The sequence below is a fragment of the Vanessa cardui genome, chromosome 2, assembly GCF_905220365.1.
Source record: "Vanessa cardui chromosome 2, ilVanCard2.1, whole genome shotgun sequence".
Lineage (NCBI taxonomy): Eukaryota > Metazoa > Arthropoda > Insecta > Lepidoptera > Nymphalidae > Vanessa > Vanessa cardui.
In genome coordinates this window covers 16,308,710-16,329,777 of record NC_061124.1, presented here as the reverse complement: position 1 = coordinate 16,329,777, position 21,068 = coordinate 16,308,710, and the positions used below count along the sequence as shown (strand labels likewise).

At 41.7% G+C, this 21,068-nt stretch overlaps 1 protein-coding gene across 8 annotated transcripts in view; it reads left to right on the top strand.

Moving 5' to 3' along the window:
• Positions 1–20,193, top strand: part of LOC124541322 (transcription factor BCFI-like) — a 34,495-nt gene extending 14,302 nt beyond the window's left edge. For 6 of the 8 annotated variants that reach the window (XM_047119204.1, XM_047119209.1, XM_047119222.1 and 3 more), the window contains exons 3-9: positions 10,808–10,920; positions 11,088–11,305; positions 12,692–12,755; positions 16,724–16,935; positions 17,879–18,043; positions 18,161–18,314; positions 18,383–20,193. In XM_047119204.1, coding sequence (XP_046975160.1) covers positions 10,808–10,920; positions 11,088–11,305; positions 12,692–12,755; positions 16,724–16,935; positions 17,879–18,043; positions 18,161–18,314; positions 18,383–18,645 — 1,189 coding nt within the window. In that variant the 3' untranslated portion in view covers positions 18,646–20,193. Of the gene's footprint in view, positions 1–10,807; positions 10,921–11,087; positions 11,306–12,691; positions 12,756–16,723; positions 16,936–17,095; positions 17,245–17,878; positions 18,044–18,160; positions 18,315–18,382 lie in introns of all 8 variants that reach the window. The other 2 variants (XM_047119194.1, XM_047119196.1) reach the window with 2 other exon arrangements.
• Positions 20,194–21,068: the final 875 nt, after the last annotated feature.

The window sequence follows — 21,068 nt, the reverse complement described above, 5'->3', positions numbered from 1 at the left end:
GCGGTCGTAATCCCAGATTTATGATAAAAGTTTGTGCGTAAAGATATAAGTACAAGCTGTTCGTTTACTGGGTAAATCCCGGTAAACGAACATTAGGGCCCGTCAGCCCTGCGAGCGCACTAACGAGCGCTCACATTAGGTGACGCGCGCGTTGTCATTAGCCTATGTATTAGCTACTCGCCACTGTTTGCTCGTCTTTATCTTAATTGTTCCTTCCTTTAAACATTTAGGGTTGATAACTCTCAGGCATTCAAACTCACCCCAATGTCTCCTTAAGCCATTGTTGACAAATACGTATTAGAAAAATAATATTTTAATGAATAGTCATTCCTTACAATAACTTTCCGAATTGGCTTACTAATATCACCGTCTAGGCGGTCGCTATTCTTGTGATACATTGTTTCAGCATTTGATCCTATTTGTATTTTAATGGCAAGACTAAGGTTACCTAAAGATCGCATTTTATTTTCCTTTACAATACAGCAGTGTTACCGACTGACATGCATTTATCCTCAAGCCCAGCTAAAGTGACTTTGAACACTACTCTGGGAAGACTGTTTATTTATATTTGCGAGTGAGATTATGATGAGAGTTGCGGTAAATTGACTATTGTTATTGATGGTCACTTGGTAAATAACTCCTACATGTATAAATATTGCAAAAGACTACTTCCAAGACTAGTGGTCTACATAATTACTATGAAAAGTTTAGTTACATAATGGCTGTTTTTAAGAAAAGTGGTAATACATTATATACCTTGAATGTATGTACCATGTATATGATTGCGTTATTAGGAGATCGAATTTCGTAAATTATTGTCCTAAACAATCGAATCAATTTCATTTTTTTTGAAGTCCCCAAAAATAAGTCATATTTAAATACTTTAGTAGCAGGAGCACTGGAGGGCATATCGGTCCGGAGCCACACCCTCGCGTTCGTAGTCAGGTCTCGTGCTTGCGCCAGTAGTAAATGTATAATTACGCAGGATTATGCAAGTACTGATAAGATTACGCAATGCTCAGTTACATCTGAATTCTGAACGCGAGGCTTATCGCTCTGTCATCTCCTATCGCGGAATTCCAGTTATCAAAAACTGTTCGTAAATAATATAATCGTTTGTTACTGTTAATGAATTTAATTTATCACTTCATTCTATTTTTGTTTTGTTATCTCTACGACAAAACGGAGCCGTTTACGGGAAACTAAAAGCAAGTGCAGTATATAGACACGTTTCCTGTTGCTTCCGATCAGCAACGCACGTAGCGTCTGCGGGCCCGAATAGCTACTTCTATCATTAGCTACGACTACCTAAGTTTTCGATGACTAGACACCCAATCGAATTCGACCATCTTACAAACGAAAAATCTTACAAACATCTAAGTGATTTAACAACAATGAATACATTTTTCTGTTCTTTAGGTCGTTGAGTTATAACATTTGAAAAGACACGTTTAGCCGTCGCATCCAACTCTCTATTCTCGTTAGGTAGTCGTAGTGCGGCTTGCGGGCAGTGATACAGCGCTTATTTAGTATCGGCAACGGTAGCGATGTCGACAGCAGCTAGGCTCTAGCGCAGTCTTTATCTTCAGAGCGCTACGTGCCCGGCGGCCGCGCTTGCGACACGCCGCATTCCGAGCCCTCACGTGCGGCGATGCTTCTGCAACATGCAGTAGTTTTCCGTTTCACATACTGTCAACTTTATTCGCACTCTATGTGGTCGAAGCGTATTCTTAAGTTTTTAAAAACTAATTTAAATTCAATCATGTCAATGTATAAGTATAGGGTCATCAAAGATTTATTTTATATTCAATTGCAATTGTAGTACGTAGCAGCCTTACACGTTGGCATTGTTTTTCTTTCAAACGCAATTGATGTCTTATTATAGTCGGTAACCGGCTGCGACCGCGGCGCTGATGTGAACTGCGGTCGCCGTTGTGTTTTCCTTTACAACTTTTAATAAGTAATTAAAAATAACATTAGTTTGCGGTTGAGTTCGTGTTAAATCGTTTTCGAGCATAAGCGTCATGTTTATATATTTTTAACAAAACCTCGCTAATATATCGTATTTAATAGATTTTATTTTATAAAGAGTCTCCGAATCGCTAAGTACACGATTTGACACTTGATGTGAAAGCCCACTTCGTTTGTTGGCCACTTAACAGTTTTTCTGTAGACATCAAAACCCTCAATCGCAGATCATGCTCGAACAGTTTGTGTTTGTTACATATTACTTTCGATCCGAAGATTCGACAGTAACGGTGACAGTGCTGATAAAAGTGCCCATACGGGTATAGACATAGACGCGGATTAATAATCTATGGTTACAGAAAAAATGACAATTCTACAATGTAGGTACCTAACTAAGTATATTTTGTTTTGCATTTTGATGGACCGTTCGTGTTTTGCGATTCATTTAAGAAAAAAAAATACTTATTGCTACTACAGACTAAGTTATAAACATGTACGAGTAGTTGGTAACACTATTGTTTAATACGCTGTCGACGCATTTAATCACATGGCGACAGAGCGTTCCGAAATAATTTAACTTCAGTCAATATTAACTTATCATTACAATAATTATAATGAAAATGAACTGTTTGTAGAGCTCTGTACAAGTTTTGGTAGAAGAGCAGTGTCGGTCTGTTATCGCACAATTAGCGGCGCTACGCACACATGCGCACGCGAGCCGTGCCGACACGCCGGCACACACGCGCGCGCCGCTCGTTATGCTGGACTGTAGCTACGTTTAATTGCTGCTCTCGGTTCGCACTGTAATAGTGTAATAATACTCTCATTGTTTACACAAGCAACATTTATTTTTATAATTTTATTGTTATTTAAACAGAATTATCTAGAAACGTTTCCGAACGTCGCTGCACACGTACTTACCTACAATGTACGTATGATACTTTGAGTTTTAACACAATAACTATTAATGGAGTTGTGTAGCAACTGAATCCACTGCTAATAAAATAGTGTAGAAAGTTTGAAATTTACAGGCAAAAACTTGCAAGAAAACTGCCCAAGTCGAGATTCTGTGTTGTGTTGCCATCAACATGAGCTCATCTGATTCACGTAGAAGCAATCGAAGCAAGCAAAGTTTTTAAAAGAAAACACTGAATCTAATTCAGTGAAATAAAGTTGTCAATTGGTGTGTATCAAAAATATTCGTTCTACCGGATATGCGAATCACTGATTCGTATTTATTTGTGACTTCGGACCAAACATGTGAAATAAGTCACGTGACCCGACCGACCCGATTTTTGTACGTCACCGCCGTCAGTTGTCAAACGTTTCACAAGTATCGGCCATGATGCTGATCGTTGATAATAATGTAATTATAAAAACCAATTAGTTCGTTTTCATGAAACACAATCCGCTGAGAGTCGGGGGCGTCTGCGGGCGCGCCGGCGATGCACTGCGAGCGAGCGATTCGGAGAGCGGAACCTTCCTTTGGTTTCGTGTTCGATCAAAGTCGCGGGTATTTTGGCGTATAGTTTCCTATTTCAAAATTACGGCGCATCTCAACTCAGAGATATGATCTGATGTGTACTTACGTTCGTTTTGTTTATGAATTGCTTACTCTCAAGTTATTTACATCAAGTAGGCACACACGACTCGCTCTTAGGGCACACTCGCGTTAAAAACGATAACATTGTAACACGAATGTTCGTTCATTGTTCGATTAGTTCAATTTATTGGACTATAACACATCATCTAGCACTACTGTCACAAGTTCGTTTTACCATTGAGCAAATCCATATACCAACATATCAATTTGTACGTTTATGCTTATTTATAGAACAACTGATTTATAGCCTTCAATTAGATATTTTCCTAAGAGAGGAAAACAAAACATGTTTGTAAAAGTTCATTTGAAAAGGGCACAGAGTAAATACTGAATAAGTACATATAAGTATATATCACTTAGTTTGATTTGTTTATATATACTTAGATATGCGAAGTAAATTATCTTAAGCAATCGATAATTAGGTACAGTATTCTGAACCTCGCCCAACTGATAGAGCAAAATTTCGAGTTATGAAGCATATGTTCATATTTTATTCCACGACATCGCCGACTTCAAGATCAAACGCCTCTAGAAACATTGAAGAGAATGAATGAGTAAGGAGACATGAGCCTCAGCATCTCGAACGTAAGCATAAATGTGAGCCATCATACATAATGCTTCATAAGTATTGCTACAGCCGCACAGTCATTGCGACCTACGCGCGCTAGTGTGGGGCCGAGGGCAGTGGTGTGCGTGTTCCGCGAACCAGTAATGAGACTCACTTCCTGCGCCCGCGCCGCGACAGTTAACCCACTAACGTCCGCACCTAGCCAACGACGTACTGCACATATGTATACAACTTACGAAGGCTTTCACAGACATATACATTCGCAAAATAACCAGCACCTTCTGAATGTTATAATATCTAGAGTAACTCGTAAATAATGACAGTATGATGTATGTAATGTCGGAGCGAAGTAAAGAATTGAAACTTATTATTCGCTTTTTCGTAAGAATAAATGTATAATTAGTAATAGTGTAGCTTTGAAATTATTTTCTAGTAGTACATGAAAGTGAAACAAACTTTTATAAACACGTCTCACGTCAAATCTGAAAGGTTAACACGACAATTGTATTAATGATCGTCATTCGTTTTATTTGTTCTAGAATAAATGAACCGTTAGGATGGTCGGTTTCGATTTAATAAATAAGTAATAATTTTAGATTATACACACATAATTAACAAGTTATTGTGTATACGAAAGTAGCACCTCGGTTCGGTCGTGGGTACGAGGGCATCGAACAAATAAGTTTCACTAAAATGTCTCAGTGAATCTATTAATGAAACGCGTCCACAAGCCAAACTTCGGTGTTAACTATATGCATTTAACGACCCCCTTTTTTGTGGTTGGTTAAATAGACCCCGTGTGACGATCTGAAAATTAATTTATAGCAAATGCGCTAAGAAGTTGAACAAACGAGACCGAGGAAACAGCTTGTGCAAATACCTGAGCCCCGAGGGGCTGAGCCCGACCGGCGACGACTCGACGGACGAGAGTAAAAACAGATTGTTTGTTTGCGCTCGAGAAACAAGATAGCGCTGCTCGACGAAAACGGCAAACATATTACATAGATGTCAAAATCGAAATAATTTATAGTTCCGAACGAAATCGAATTGATGCGATGTGGCTCGACAGCCGCGGGCTCCCTTACGCAACTTCGCGAAATGATCATTCATGAATTCTTTAAATACGCTCTCGTTAATAATACGTTCTAATTCGCGCTAAGACGCGAGCTCGCGCTGGTGGATCTTCTTACAAGGAATTCAGCGTGCATCACCAAAGTGGCCCGTAGGTACAGTTGTGGTCGGTGTTAGGTGGATAGTAGTTATATATCGTTACTGCAACAACATACGCTCGGAGATCGCGGGCGCCCACGCATTCTCGCCGCACGTGGGAACCGAGACATGGCGCATTTTATCGCGTGGCCTTGATCTATTGTAAACAACTGAAGTGAAATCATTTATATTCGCCAACATTTTATTAGACAGATCGAGGGCCTTCGTATGACAATTAAACGCATTAGAGTTGATTCCATACGACTATATGTTACAAACATTTACGCGAGACTGAATTTATTGAACTTATCCGAGCGAGTGTGACCTTTTTCATTTTGTATGACCCGGGATATCGCCCCCTCGGTAACATTACATTCCAAAGTTGTCAAAAATAGTCGCATTTCTGTTACGGCGACTCGCTTGGCAGGCGAGCATACGGGGCACCTGATAGTAAGTGGTCTATGGGTGATAGACAATGACGCTGTAAGAAATATTAACTATTCCTTACATCGTCAATGTGCCACCAACCTTGGGAACTAAGATTTTGTTCCTTGTGCCTGTAGTTACACCTGTACATTGGCTCACTCACCCTTCAAACCGGAACACAACAATACTGAGTACTGTTATTTGGCAGTAGAATAACTGAAGAGTGGGTGGTACCTACCCAGACGGGTTTGCACAAAGCCCTACCACCAAGTACTTTTCAGTACATGACAGTCACGGCCATACTTAGCTGAACAAATAACCTTATAGAAAGTTTTACTTACGTGGATTGCTGAAGTGCTAGGGTAAATGTCATAAAACTAAAATTAAAAAAGAAATCAAAACCAAAATATACTTTATTCAAAAAGGCTTTCAAAAGCACTTTTATATCGTTATTTAACAACTATACCAAGTGAAGCTACCACCGGTTCGGAGATTAGATTCTTCCGAGAAGAACCGGCAAGAAACTCAGTATTTACTCCTTTTCAACATTTTAAAATACACTCATATTAGTTAATTACAATTATATGTGTGTGTAATACATATATCGTGCCTGGAAGTCAATATGTATTAGTTCCACGCTTTATCGTCTGTATAATCTTGTATTGAATAAAAGGTATGCCTTCTTTACCAATGTATATTTTACAACTGATTTAAATTTTCTGTGGAATTGTATTATGGAAATGGATACCTTGCCCTAAGAAGGATTTATTCATTTTGCGAAGTCGGAAACTATGATTTTAGCAGATTTTAAGTGATCAATGTTACTATGAGTACCTATACATAATAATATTGTAAATATATGTAGATATGTGACTCAACAATGACTATTCCTACTTTGTTAAAATATATAAAATCATTGAAACATACAGATAGAGGAGACCAGCGTTGCAGGTAACCGTAACCGTAACTTGAAGTAAGATATTGATATGAATCAGTTTGACAAGGTTGGCCAATCAGGCTACTTTACAAAATGCTAAAATGACTGATTGATATACAAGTGGTGGAATTAATGATATAATTTTAGCAAAATTTTGGTATTTAGCCTTTTGTTACTAAGTTCATGAGTACTCACGTACCTACCTAAGTTGCCGGAATTAGAATAAAAATATGTACCATCGCTCGGAAAAAAAAGACGTTTGAAATATGAAAATCTGTTTTTAGGCTTTCTGTTACTGACTAAAATAAAGTCGATACAGCATTTTTGAATATTCATCAGCCAAGAGAATGAAATTGGCTTGGAAGTTAGTATGAAGTACATAAGTTTAAGTTAAAAAATATATAAATCGGTGTTTATGCTGCAGTGTGAAATAGAATTTGAATTCGTTCCTACGGCCGACCAACTCTCGTCATTTTCCTCGTTTTAATTAGAACAATAAGTGAACTGAAACATTGAACAGGAAAAAAAATAATATTATTATTATGTAAATGTTAGTTAATTACGATGTCGAATAAACAAAATTAGGAATGATCAATACAAACAGCAAATAAACAACATGGTTCTTACAATTAACATGAAAGCAAATTTAAAATGTAATTGGAAAATTACCCTTAATTTGTATAGTCTCTCGGCAGAGCGAGAGGCGCGATGTTTACTGACTCATAGTCGCCGCCAGCCCTAGCTTACCGTTTCACTTGCTATAAGAGAACGCTGCAGCAACCGATATCACTCGTTAGAGGCGAAACGACCTAACCACTTTTGTTTGACGAGGTGTCGTTACACCTAGAATTGTTCCAAGTCATTATCTTGATGACGTCACCAGAAACCAGTACGTTAGCGGTAATCGTTATATTTTAAACATGTTATTTAGGGCATTTTGCATCGACGAAGTATGCCATTCTATTCCTTGCTTGGTTGTTGAGACGCCTGAAACTCCTAGTCGAATTAGATTTCTTCGTTACGTTAACAGATATAAACATACATTACCCTCTCGGAACGTGCTCGCTCGAGGTCGAGGCAGGTGACGGAGAGGCGCTAGCGCCGTGTTTGCTTTCGCCCAGTTTTTGTTCCGTCTCTAACGCGCTATTTTACACGTTTTAAGGGCCCTTTGGATCGTTTCTAAATTTGTACTATTTATTTAGTTTTTGTCCGTGTCGAGTGACGTCTTAAGTGTCTCGAAATGAGTTATTTGTATAGGCTCTTAGCGCTCCGGCGCGGGACGATGTCGATGATGCGCAAATAGCTACGGGCCGCCTTGTTGGCCGAGCCGGAATATAGTTTCTTTGTTTGTATCGCTTACACGGCGAGTTTGCGCGCTGGACCCGCTGACGTCACGGACTTCCGGCTCAGCTCGGTGCAGGGATCGATTATGATTACTAAACTCGCGCTAGTGCGGTGGTCTGTTCGGTTAATGCTAATGACTCCGGTGAATGACTGTAGTCCCTCAGGGATACGACTGGACACCGACGTCGTTCTTCCCAAATTCCTGGAAGGAAGGGGTTAATTACGTGTGGACGTATGTAGGAAGTGCGCGTGCTGTGGGTGGAAGGATGACCGATCGTGCTCATAGATGCATAGCGGGGTGTATGAGCGGCGCGTGCGCACGTGCGCAACATTCCATTAAGCTGAATGTAGCTTGTCTCCATATGTCACAGTCGAGGCGTCCTGCGGGCGACGCACGGCGCAGCGAACACTTAATGTTTAACATGAAACTCACCGCACACACGCGGAATGCGGGCTACTCTTTTGTTTCATTTCTAATCAGCGACACTCAGTATACGGCTAACGGCTAATGCTACCAATCGTAACGTTAGTTGAAGTTATAATATACTTACAGATAGATGCAATGTCGAATTATTTTTTGCCTATTCTAAAAGTTCTGAAGTGATCGACGAATGTGCTGCGTCGAGTTGTAAATAAATGAATCGAGACGGCGAACGCGGCGGCGGCGGCGCAGTGTGAGGCTCGTTGTACTTGCGTGTTATTATATCCGGGTTCACGTTGCAGCCATAAGCGGCCCGGCCGCCCGCTCCTTGGCCGTATCGGTCTATCATCGGTACGAATACGTTTGTTTACATGCGATTGCTCATTATGTTATATCTCGGTGAGGAACACCGCTATGGAATATCGGACACGTTTCGAGAAGCTGGCGATTAGTGCCAAGTAATGTTTCTGCTCACACGCTGACGGGCATGCCTGTTAGCTATTTTATGTTGCTTCGGATTGTATGTGAGTATGTAGGTATTGTGATGTAACGGAATTGCAAACGGTAATAACGAGCGTGGAAGTTAGTTCATGTAAATGAATGTAAGCGGGCCGAGGGCGCCGCGACGTTGCTGCGGGGCGGCGGGGCGGCGGGGAGGTGCCGGCGGGGCAGGGGAGAGGGGGACAAGGAGGGCTCCACGATAACACATCTACTTCCGACACGTTCCGAACCATTCAAACCGCGCTCTACTTGCATCTCTGTGTTCTGAATATCCTAATTTCAGGTATATCGTTAGGCCTCTCGTTAACTTTTGCGTGAGCATAGCGACGACGAACTGTAGGTAACAATTATACTGTTCTGTTTCGCAAAGTAAAAGATCAGTATCCAGATGCGTTTTGCGACCAGCTAAGTCCGATAGCTCCTATGACTAGTACGGACGACTCACAAAACAGGCCCTCGTGACTTATAGCTAACTGCTGTTGTGACACATCGGCCTCGTGTTGTCGTCCGCCGTCACGACCTCGTCCATACTCGGCCGCCTCCCAACATATGAGACCTATTTTGAACTTTGATACGAAACGTACCTACAACTAACATACTGCTACATTTTGTGTCCCCATTTTTTCGTAATAACTTTATTACGTAAACGTAAATAAAATTGGTTATAATTACAACTACATAACATACATGTAGAGTAGAACATGAAAGAAACAATAACAATTTCAATGACATAAAGATGCAGCACCACAGCATTCGCAATTTTTGTTAGACAACTAAATAACGCGGATAGTATTAGTACATAGGTATGTACCTATTTATGCGACTCGTTACGTTATGTTATACGATGGTTACTACAGTTAAATATATACAGTAGCTTAGCACAGCCTTTAAATGTCTCAACGTGTGTGCAGGGCTAACACGTAATCGTAAACGACAACAAAGCGCAAAAAGGGTGTTATTTGAAAACGAATAACATACATACTCATACATACATGTCGAGTCTTATATAGAAGGTAGGTTTTTATTGAGAATTATGAAATAGGTACCTACTCAAGTAATATTTGCGAAAGAGTAAAAAATCTGTAGTAAGTTCTTGTCGTTCCTTGTAGTTTCAGTATTCGTGGTATTTTTAACGTGTCTGTAAATCATGATTCCTGATTAGATAGGTAGATGCCTACTCGTGTAAAGTACATCTAAATAACAATAAGTGTTCTGCGTTTAGCGAGGAAGGCAAGCTTAGCTCTGCTTAAGGTTAAACTCCAGAGGTGTGTACCTTATTCGTTACTCAGGTGTAAGTATCTATGTATCCCCAATATTTCTATAAAAGGGTATATTTTTTATTCGTCGTTATACCTACTTCTTTTGGCGCGTTATGAAATAATAATGACGATAATTAATTCTTCAACGTGACACGAAGTGGCTCGCTAAGCCGCCAACTAAGTGTCAAGTGTCTCGAAATAGACAACCCAACCTTAACCTCTGTTTACAACAAATTTTAAATTTGTTATAAATATATCTAAGTTTAGCGAGCGTCATAGAAATAACGATACGTTTATCATAATGATTATTTTATTATTTATAAGCAGGAGTAATTATTATTATTTTAAAATACGATGGAAAATTAGAACTTCTCGCGCGCGTATATATAAGTACCTACCCGCATATTTTTTATTGTAAATAAAAAAAACTAAAAGGATACTTTATTATACAGGCTTTTACAAACACTTTCAATCGTCATTTTACAATTTTACAATTACAAAAATGATTTGAGTATTAGTTATACTGGATATAAGCCGTTGACTAGTTTTGTAATGTGTGTGTTGCCTGCAGCGGCGGCGGCGGAGGCGCGGCGTACTCGCGCTGCGCGTACCCGACCGCCGGCTCGCCGTACTTCAGCAACGGCGCCGACCTCACGCAGCCGCAGATATGGACCTCGGCTGCAGGTACTGATCTTGTCGACGGCGATCTTGTCGTTATTATGCAATTAAACTATATCGTCCTCTAGAAGCCCCAATTATTATACAAAGGCACAGTCTTCCTACATATATGTACCTGTGTATTCAATATTACCGCCCGCGTTATATTACATAGAAATGTTTTTGTAAAACAGGAGGATCGCCGAACTACGGTACCGCCAGTGGCGCTGGCTCAGTGCTCGGTGAGGAATACGGAGACACGGGCGACGCGGGCGAGAGCGGCGGCGCGGGCAGCGGGGGCGCTCTGCCCGCCTTTAGCGCCCGCTTCGGAGGCGCTTTCGCCAGCGCCACCTCCAGGCCGTCCACCGTATACGGCACCACCGCGCTGGCGACGAACGCTTATGCTCAGCCGGTAAGTGTTGGGATCACTGAGCGTTACTGTGGGAGATCACCCCGCAGTAATTTCGGCTTTAGATAATGCTTATTTGTCTTATATACTCCATATCATATGGTCACGTATCTGTCAGACATCGCAGTCAATAAAGCCACGTTTTTAACGTAATGAGTTTCTAAAGGCACTTATAAGAGTGAGTAGGAAAAGACGCAAATTCTGAAAATTAGCATTGCTTAGTTAAAAATTCTAGATTTCTGCGAGGCATCTTACGCAATGCGTTGAGACGCTCGCAATACTTACAGAAAATATCATAAATCGCGCATAAAACATACTGACGAAGGTATTTCTACTAATTATAGAAATGTTTCATTCCTTCGAAACGAAATGTTATTTCCAAAAATTCTGCAAATATATGCATTTTATGGTAGCGTCGTTAAGTGTTTCAAGTTCCATTGAACCGTGCGAGCGGTACCTACGAGTCGGAAGCAGGTTCCGCGACGGCAATAAGTCACTGATAACGCCGCCGTGCTCAGCGACGCCTGACGAGCGCTTTCCAAACCTCCCCGTATCTATGTGTAGGTACCTACATCGTGCAGTTCACAGCCGCGTACGTTCAATTTTAACAGCCGTTCGCGACGGCGCGCGTCGAGCCAAATGTTAGATCGATCGCATTCGCAATCGTAATGCAGTCCGATCAAGGACACTTTTGTGGCCGACTATATTTTTATAATAAAACAAATCATACGCGTACTCATGACAAACTATCGATTGGAATATTATGATTGGCAGCCTTTGACAATTAGTTGGGAGCTGCTGTTTGACGGAACAAGTACGAATAATGTTGTTAATCTCTTCATTGTTGGTAGGTGCATTGCAAATGGTATCGTTATTGAGTTTTACGTATTGCGACACAAACAAAGAGAAAAAAAAAAAATTTTTCTGTACAAAATTTCGTCAAGAGAGAAATTATAAAATAATTATAATCGGTGAATGCGAACGTAATGTGTCGCGGTTACAACGACAATTTCCGCATCATAAATGTTCCCGTTTAATTTCACTGATTATTATAGAGTATTGTTAACATTTTATTTATTTAGTTAACAAATTACTTTTATATACATCTAGCGTGGGTTTGTTGCTGCAAATACATCGTATCCTACAAGAGTTATAAAATTAGAATTGGGCTGTTGTGTTGACCTATACTTGCTTGCTTTTCTTAAACGGTGCGATGATTCGAAGTGTAAGCTATGTTTGACTAAGTATAGATAATTATTGACTCACTCGTACATAGGTTCGAGTGGGTAGGCCTACTAGTAGCACTTAGTAGTGAGGTACAAATAGAAATGTAAATAAAACATTATCGACAAATTGAAATAGTAAGAGCGTCACATTCTTCGATTTCAGGAGGTATGGAGTCTCGACGGCAACCGACGGCCGCAACTCTCCGCCGCCGCCAGCCTCTCAGCCAGTAAGTACAGCGATCATTACAAGATCCCGAGTGGACATATTTATTGAATCTTAAATAAATGATAATTACAGTGATATTGAGCGATATTGTAATAATGGAGATATCGCTATCGAAACGATACAGTTACATTACTTTTGTCGAGATGCGAGATTCAGATGTATAAGACAGCAAATACTTTGAGCATACCATGACCCGTGTGGCAGTAATTAGAGTAAATACGTAAGAGCGTGTTTGTTTGCGCACGCGCCGTCGCCAGCACGCCGTGGTCGCCTGAAGTCCGCATGATTCACAAGACGATTGTTTACATGTCCTTTGTTCATTTGACAGTTCACGTTTAAACAAAGTATTTAAGTTTGCCGATTGCGCATAAATATAAGTTCAGATTATTACTTTATGAGTCAACAGCAGTGTACTTCCACCTTTATATCGACGGTTACAGATGCCGTTTCTATGTTTAAGAAAACGACTCTACGGATGATATTCGACCGTATCTACGTGTGAAAACGAGTAAAAAATATGTCGTATAACATTTTACAGCTCTTAAAATCTATGATGTTTAGTAAAGGATGCACATCGATAAAGCGATCCACTCGTGTACACTCACACATACATGATGTAGTCAACAGTATGAGGACTGCGGACGTGTGCGTGTGTTTTTTTCGTTGGGGTCACGCGATAGCCCGCTGCTGTCAAAACTTATTATTGATACCCGCCTGGTACAAAAAATAACAGCTTTATGATAAGTCATCTCCGTAACACAGAGGCGATAAGCGCGAGCGCATTGTCTAAAACGATGTGAGGTCATTATCTGAGGGTGAGTTTTTTCGTCGCATCCACTTGAACCTTCGTCCGTCCTCGAAAGCGGCGAAACGGCGCGTTTTATTTCAGTTTTGTAGCCCATTAAATAATTAATAGCTTTTCTTTGAAAGGTTACTCCAGCAGTTAAGTGCTTTAATAAACAGTTGAGTTTTTGCGACTGAGTTTTAGAACTAATAAATTAAAACAATATTCGTTTTTACAGATTTATTTTTTCGAAGCGTGTCACCTAAGCGTCACATAATAAACGTTCGTCGCTCAGTGTTACGATTTGCCGGCAAGTCGGTCACTGCATCTCCTTGCACGCGACATTCGAGTGCGCTCGAGTGCAAACAGATATTCCGATGGTTAGATGCGGTTCAATATAAAGCGTCGGCGTGTCGGGCGCGCTGTTTGCGTAGGTCCCGACAAAAAACGATGTCCTCTTTCAAAATAAACTCGTTCCCTTTTAAGCGCATTAAAATCGCATTCCATATACGGCGTCGGATAAGGCACGTGCCTCGCGCAAACACCGCGACGTCCGGCGACCCCCGCCCCGCCGCCCGCCGCCCGCCACCCGCGCCCACACTATCACACAAAAAACAATGTTGTCAAACACTAGGCTTGTGCCTGTCCCGTTGTCATTGCTTATATGTTAGAAAAAAAAACCAAGTGTTCAAATAAAAGACGCTTTTTTTTATTAAAATAGATATTTAAATTAAAATAGATTTGAAATTCATAGCAGTTTGACAATTGTTTTATTAGTGACTCTTACGTGGTCTCATGAGGCAAGGGTTAGATTTTGAGTAAATTTACCAAATCTATCAACCTGGTATGTATGAAAACGTGTAAAGAACGGTAGCGGAATCTCTTATAGTAAAAAGAGGTGGTGGATTTAAAACATCTTTCGGAAAAAGCGCAGCCGTCTATTATCTGTCCACTATTAAGCGCAATGTCGTTCACTGCGCCGGTTCGCGCTGCGTCAGCGCAGAGGCTTGTGCTTATCTCAGCAGAGAAAGCTGAAACGTCTCCGGCCGTTAGGACACAATTAACGCCATTAGGACGAGCTTACCTGCTGACGTCACTGAACTTATCAATTACGCGCTCTCATTAGAGTTAGCCAAGTTTCGTGAAAAGACAATCCTAACTATGATGGATTTACTGAAAAGAGAATTACATTTTAAGTATACCTAATTATAGCGAGTCTTCAGTCGTATATAAAATCAAAAATCAAAATCAAAATAAACTTTATTCAAGTAGGCTTTTATAAGCACTTTTGAATCGTCATTTTACAATTAAGTGAAGCTACCACCGGTTCGGAAAGTAGATTCTACCGAGAAGAACCGGCAAGAAACTCAGTAGTTACTCTTTTTTAACATTTAAAAAATACAACGTCATGTTAATTAAATACAATTATTTCAATTAATGTATCCTGCTTGGAAGTCAACAGGTATTAACTCCACGCTTTTTTATCATCTACAAAATCTTGTATCGAATAGTATGCTTTTTCTACCAATGTATTTTTAACAAACGATTTGAATTTACTAAACGGCAAAGTTAAAAATTTCTGCGGAATTTTATTATAGAAACGGATACCTTGCCCCAAGAAGGATCCATTGACTTTGCGGAGTCGGAAACTTGGCGTTATAAGTTTATCCTTACTTCTAGTGCATATACAATGATTATCACTGATTTTATCAAAGTGATCAATGTTACTGTGAATATACATGATATTGTTGTAAATATATTGCGACGCAACAGTAAGTATTCCTACTCTGTTAAAAACATCCCGAAGAGAGTCTCTAGCTCCAATATATATTGCTTTACGACGGTGCATCCAAATAGCACAATTATACTGATATGGCGACCCGATGAAAATAATCATTTATTAGCACACAAAAATGGTAATTAAATGTCTAATGAAATTGTTCAGGTCCCAGTGTCGGCCAGGAATAGTGACGAAGTACATGTTAGCCGTCGGCAGTGACACATGGCCCTCTCGCTGCGATGCGATCGAATCTCTGATTTCGAGTAACCCGACACCTAATGATGGTACTGCGCTCAATGGCCATCGTTACGAATTATAACAATTACATTTCGATACTGTTTAGTTAAGAATAAATACGTGACGTTATTTCATTCGATACGTTTAAAAAGTAAGCGGCAATTTCCGTGTATTAGACATGTATCCTAATGAGAGGGTAAGCCCTTAAAAAAATCGTACGATTAGATAGAACATAGGCATAATGTAATTATTTGTATGTATAATAATAGGTGTACTATCTCTGAAAGGTATCTGATAGGTATAGGCTATTATAGAACCAGGACTCGGCAGACAGAAACTTGTGTGTCTGCACTTCATAGAAAAATATTTAGCATTCCGATAGGTTTCTAAACGCATTAAGTAGCCGGCAGCGAGCTAGTGAGTGCATAGACGGCAATAATGTTGTGGAAACATGAGAGTATGGCGCATTCTCGTATGTAGTGCGTTTCCGAGTAGTGCGAGCGGCGTGTGCGAGTGACCCAGCAGCACAATGGCATGAATTAAGTCACGAGCGGGGCGCGAGGCACGCGCGGCCTTGCGCCTGCGCCGCTAAGGTACGGCCGCCGAGTCAGCGCTTGGCGTTTGACTCACCGGCCATTGCCAAGGTTGCGGGGTTCGACGCTCTGCCCGGAAGTTGCTGATCGCGACAATAATTACCAATGTCGGCTCTATCGATATTGGCCCATCAGCATGATCACTTCAATCACAATGTTTGCATACACAATGAGCTTTCGATGCAGAATACATATACATACTAATTATGTATTTATCTGTTCCCTCGTCAAAAACTTAATTCGACGAAGAAGCTTTACGCTCAGGTAGGTACTTTTTTATTGATTAAAGTTCACAAGCCGTAGTCAAATGCAGCTGTGAAATAATAAGACGAATTATATCATCTAAGAAGTCACAAACGTAATTTAATTAAGTACAATTAAGTAGTGTACCTATCATATGTACGTACGATTAATTGTATATGTTTTGTACGCACGACGAATGATATGCTCAAATTATTTCCGAATCGTACTTTGTGCGTAATGATGCTAAGTGTAAGTGGGACGCTCGGAGGCGCTGTCGGGTGCGCGAGCAGGGCGAGGCAGGTGTGAGCTAATGGTGTGTTGCGCATGCGCAGTCGATATGGCGGAGTTTTTCACGGAGGGTCGCGAGTGCGTGAACTGCGGGGCCATCCACACGCCGCTGTGGCGGCGCGACGGCACCGGCCACTACCTGTGCAACGCGTGCGGCCTCTACAACAAGATGAACGGCATGAACCGGCCGCTCAAGCAGCCGCGGCGGCTGGTACGTCAGCGGCACGCGGCGCACGCGCTGGCGCCCGCTCCCGACGTACGCAGCCACGCCCTCCGCTCGACTAACCCCCCGCCCCTCTCGCCCTCGCCCTCGCCCCGGCCTCGCCCGCGAGGAATCCGCGCCCGAGCGTCCCCCGACCCAGGCGTCGCGAGCCGCGAGCGTGTCAGTGACAATGACGCTTGACTGTTGGTTGCAGTGGCCGCGGAGGGGGCCCCGCCGGGCGCGGATTTCTACAAAGGCTTCCTGTTTAACGGCGTCGGGACGCACGCCTTGCCCGCTTCCGGCCAACTCTGTACGCCCGCGCTCGCCGTCTCCACTCCCCCCGACTACAAACAGAAGAAAGGGGTACGTTCGCCCCAACCCTGTCCTTACTGAAGCCCTCCTGCGAGTATCTTCGCCTTCGACCCGCTCCATAGCCGAATGACTTCTTCGTGATTAATATTCACTGCCCACGAAAGGGATCCGATTTAAATTTGTCCTCCTCGAAGAAACCCGTCCCGCCAAGTCCTGTGACATCCGTAGTTCATCCTACATCTTTCACTTTCATTTCGCTTCTAACAAAAAATAACAATACTTTCGCCTCCTAACACACATCGCTTGTATGCTATCTCATTACCCTTAACTGGAATTAACGAACCTACATTTGATGAATCTGGGCTCTTTGTAAAATAAAATAGAATAAAAACTTCGTAAAATTTGCTGCAAAGTTCCCAGGTCGAAGGTGTCGTTTCGTTAAACTTTCTTTCCTGAAGTTACTCAGTTTCAATCCAATTAATGAAAAATTTTAAATTTATTAAGTTGACTAAACGAAATACACACAAGGAGCACAGGTTTCCTTGAATTTGATCTTTGAATAATTTAAACATTAACTATCTGTGATAATATAATTGTACATTTCCTTGTTATTCATCTCTATATGCCTACAAATTGGATTGAAACATGGCTTGAACGCGGTTGTAAGTTATGTTTTGGTGCGCAGATGGGCACAAAGCGGCCGGGCATGTCTTGCAGCAACTGCCACACGACTACCACGTCGCTGTGGCGCCGCAACGCGCACGGCGAGACCGTCTGCAACGCCTGCGGCCTGTACTACAAGCTGCACAACATCAACCGTCCGCTCGCCATGAAGAAAGACTCCATACAGGTACATTCGGCCAATTTCTATTACCATCGATTTATTTTTTAAGCTCGACGACGACGCTGGAAGCTCTGACAAGTGACCTACTGGAATTAATATTTAATGAAATATTTTAAATTTCAGACGAGAAAGCGGAAACCTAAGAACAGTTTGAAGGCCGAAAGAAGCTTGAGTAAAAGCTTAGTGAACGCGGCGCACGCGGCGCACGCGGCGCACTCGGCGCACAACGCGCACTCGGCGCACTCGGTCGGGCCCGCCGTCAAGATGGAGACCCTACGTGAGTACCAAACGGCGTGGGCGCGCTGACGGCAGGCGCAGCAGCAGACTAACGGGCCCTGTCCGCAGTGGACGGCGGCGCGACCGGCGGCGCGGGCTCGGGCGCGCGCTCCCCGCTGACGCTCGGCTTCTACGTGCAGCAGCACGCCGCCGCCGTCAAGCTGGAGGAGCCGCCGCCCGCGCACGCGCACCAGCACGCGCACCAGGCGCACCACCCGCACCAGGCGCACCACGCGCACCACGCGCAGTCCTTCTACGACGAGGCGGAGTACCGGCGCGCGGAGCCGCAGGAGCGCCTCGAGCGCCCGACCGTCGTGTCGCTGGGCAGCTGAGCGCCGCCGCCGCAGCAATCTCAGCCCGCGACCGGCCGTCGCGAGCGGAATAATAATAAGAATCTCAGTCGTTTAAGCTTAGTTAGTCGTAGAGTAGCGGACGAGAGCCGAGGAGTCTTCGCTAGTTGACCAAATAGAGCGGATAGATCGCCGGAGAACGGGCTCGCGCCTCGCCGAGATCCGTGCTCTATCCGAGTTTGAGTAGTTTTACGATAGAATTTTATATATTTTATGTTAGAGAGGAGTCTATGAGTACGAGCATTTATAGAAGATTATTTAAATATTTACAATGACTTTTAACATAGACCAGTACTAATTTAGTCCAACGTTCGAATTTATTGTCACGATCGATGACGATCTAGGTCGAAAGTTAAGATAGGAACAAATCGCCAGACGCCAACTCGTGACTTTCGACGCGGGTCACCGTTCACGTCAGCGTCACTCGAATCTCTCCGACAATATTTAATATACAATGAGGACGCGGTCGGAAGCCACGAGTCGCGCCTGCGCCGCGCTCCCCGACGTCGCCCGGCGGCAGACGGCGTGTTCTGTTACCAAATAATTATTATACCTATGTATAAATACTATAAGACTGTGCTTAGGCATTCCTAAAGTGTTGCATTCCTAAATAGATTTATCGCTATAGTTACTTTATGTAATGTTATACAATAGTTCTTAAAGTGCGCCACGGAGGCTGTTCGTAGGAAACAAAGTCTACATTATATTCGATATTATTGTGTGTTAATTTTATTATATTTTTATGAACTCCATGACTTCAAAATGCATTCCACGAATTTATAAATGTATAAGATTTTATATTAAGAAGTGCGTTACTGGGGCTCTGCCACAAAATAAAGAATAAGCAACGAATAGCGTTCAAAGCATCTCAACACCTCATCGTCACCTCAGATATATCTGTGTCGACTACGACGACTTGCTGTGCCCGAGGGCGGAGGGCAGGCGCTCGGCAGTGTCTCGCGCTGGTTCACTCGATCACTCTTGGTGCGGGAGCCGGCGCGAGACTTAGCTCTCACAGAACCATCGCGTTACGACGGCAACAAAAGCACGACGGTAGGCGACGTTCTTGCTGTACTTGAGCTTGCAACAATCGGCATAATAACTTAAACAAGACACATTGTGAGTAACGCAAGGATATCGCTCCGTTGTCTGCCCACGTGCTCGTTACGCTGCGAGGCCGATGCCACAACTTTTGTACATAACAAATATATCTGTATGAATTAATATAATTACCCGCTGTTGCTTTTAGTCACTAAATTATAATAAACATTTTTATTAAGATCTTTAAAGTTACAAAATAAAACGATTAGTGAGTGATGAATTTAGTAATACGGTTGCTCACCGGAGGCGACCGGAACAGTTCCGGCGCCACGCATATTATATAGCATAGATACATATAGCGTGTTTATTATTATTTATGTATGATAGAGCCCCGCGGCAGCGATGCGCTGCTCGCGGGCTGCAGTTACATTTATGTAAATATAATATAAGCAATGAAAGTACACTTTGAATAAATCGAATTATTAACTATACCATTGTTTAATTTCACCTTTGTACCAATTCCATTATGTACGGCGCGGTTGAGTTCTCGGTGCTAAACGGCGACCATCTACGAACATACCGTTTATGACTCTTACGAGAATGTTGGAACAGAAATTTTACAAGAATAATAAAACGTAACCATACCGTCGGTGTATAGATTCTACTCAAAACGAACCGTCGAGTTGATAGTTTCTTACACCTAAAAACTTCTTACAACTAAAAAGTGAATACTCATTTTAGTGTTTTCGGTGGTAGTGTTTAATTTGACCGTCAATAAGCAAGTGTAATGCTTCTACTTATAATGAAGGCATTGAATTTGAGTTTAAAATAATATTATATTTATAATACATGTTAATGTATACAATACATAACATATTGTTTACAGTTCTGCTTTGAATAATAAATAAAGATTAAATATAGGTAGCTAATCGTTGACTTTACATAGATTAGGTACATAGCTGTCTACGTTTACTTTTTATTTTTTAATTGTACTTTAAAAGAAAGATTTTTTTAAAAATTGATATTAAAATTGAATTTTTTTTAGAACAACTAAAATTGTAACAGAGACATCAAACAAAACACTAATAATATGCACTACATAAATTAATATGCACTAAAAAGTTAAAAAGATCCTTTTTACTTATTAATAATACTTACGATCGCTGAGTTAACCATTCAAGAAGACACATAGGAACCTTCCTAAATTAAATCCAAGAACAACAAAGATCAAAAGACTTTTAGAGTTCTCCTAAGTAAAAAGAAATGAAAAATGTTAGACTACTTAAAAGTCAATTTATGACTAGGTATATAATGTAGTTACGATTAATGTTATTTTCGTTTAAATTATAAGTACCGAGCGAAAA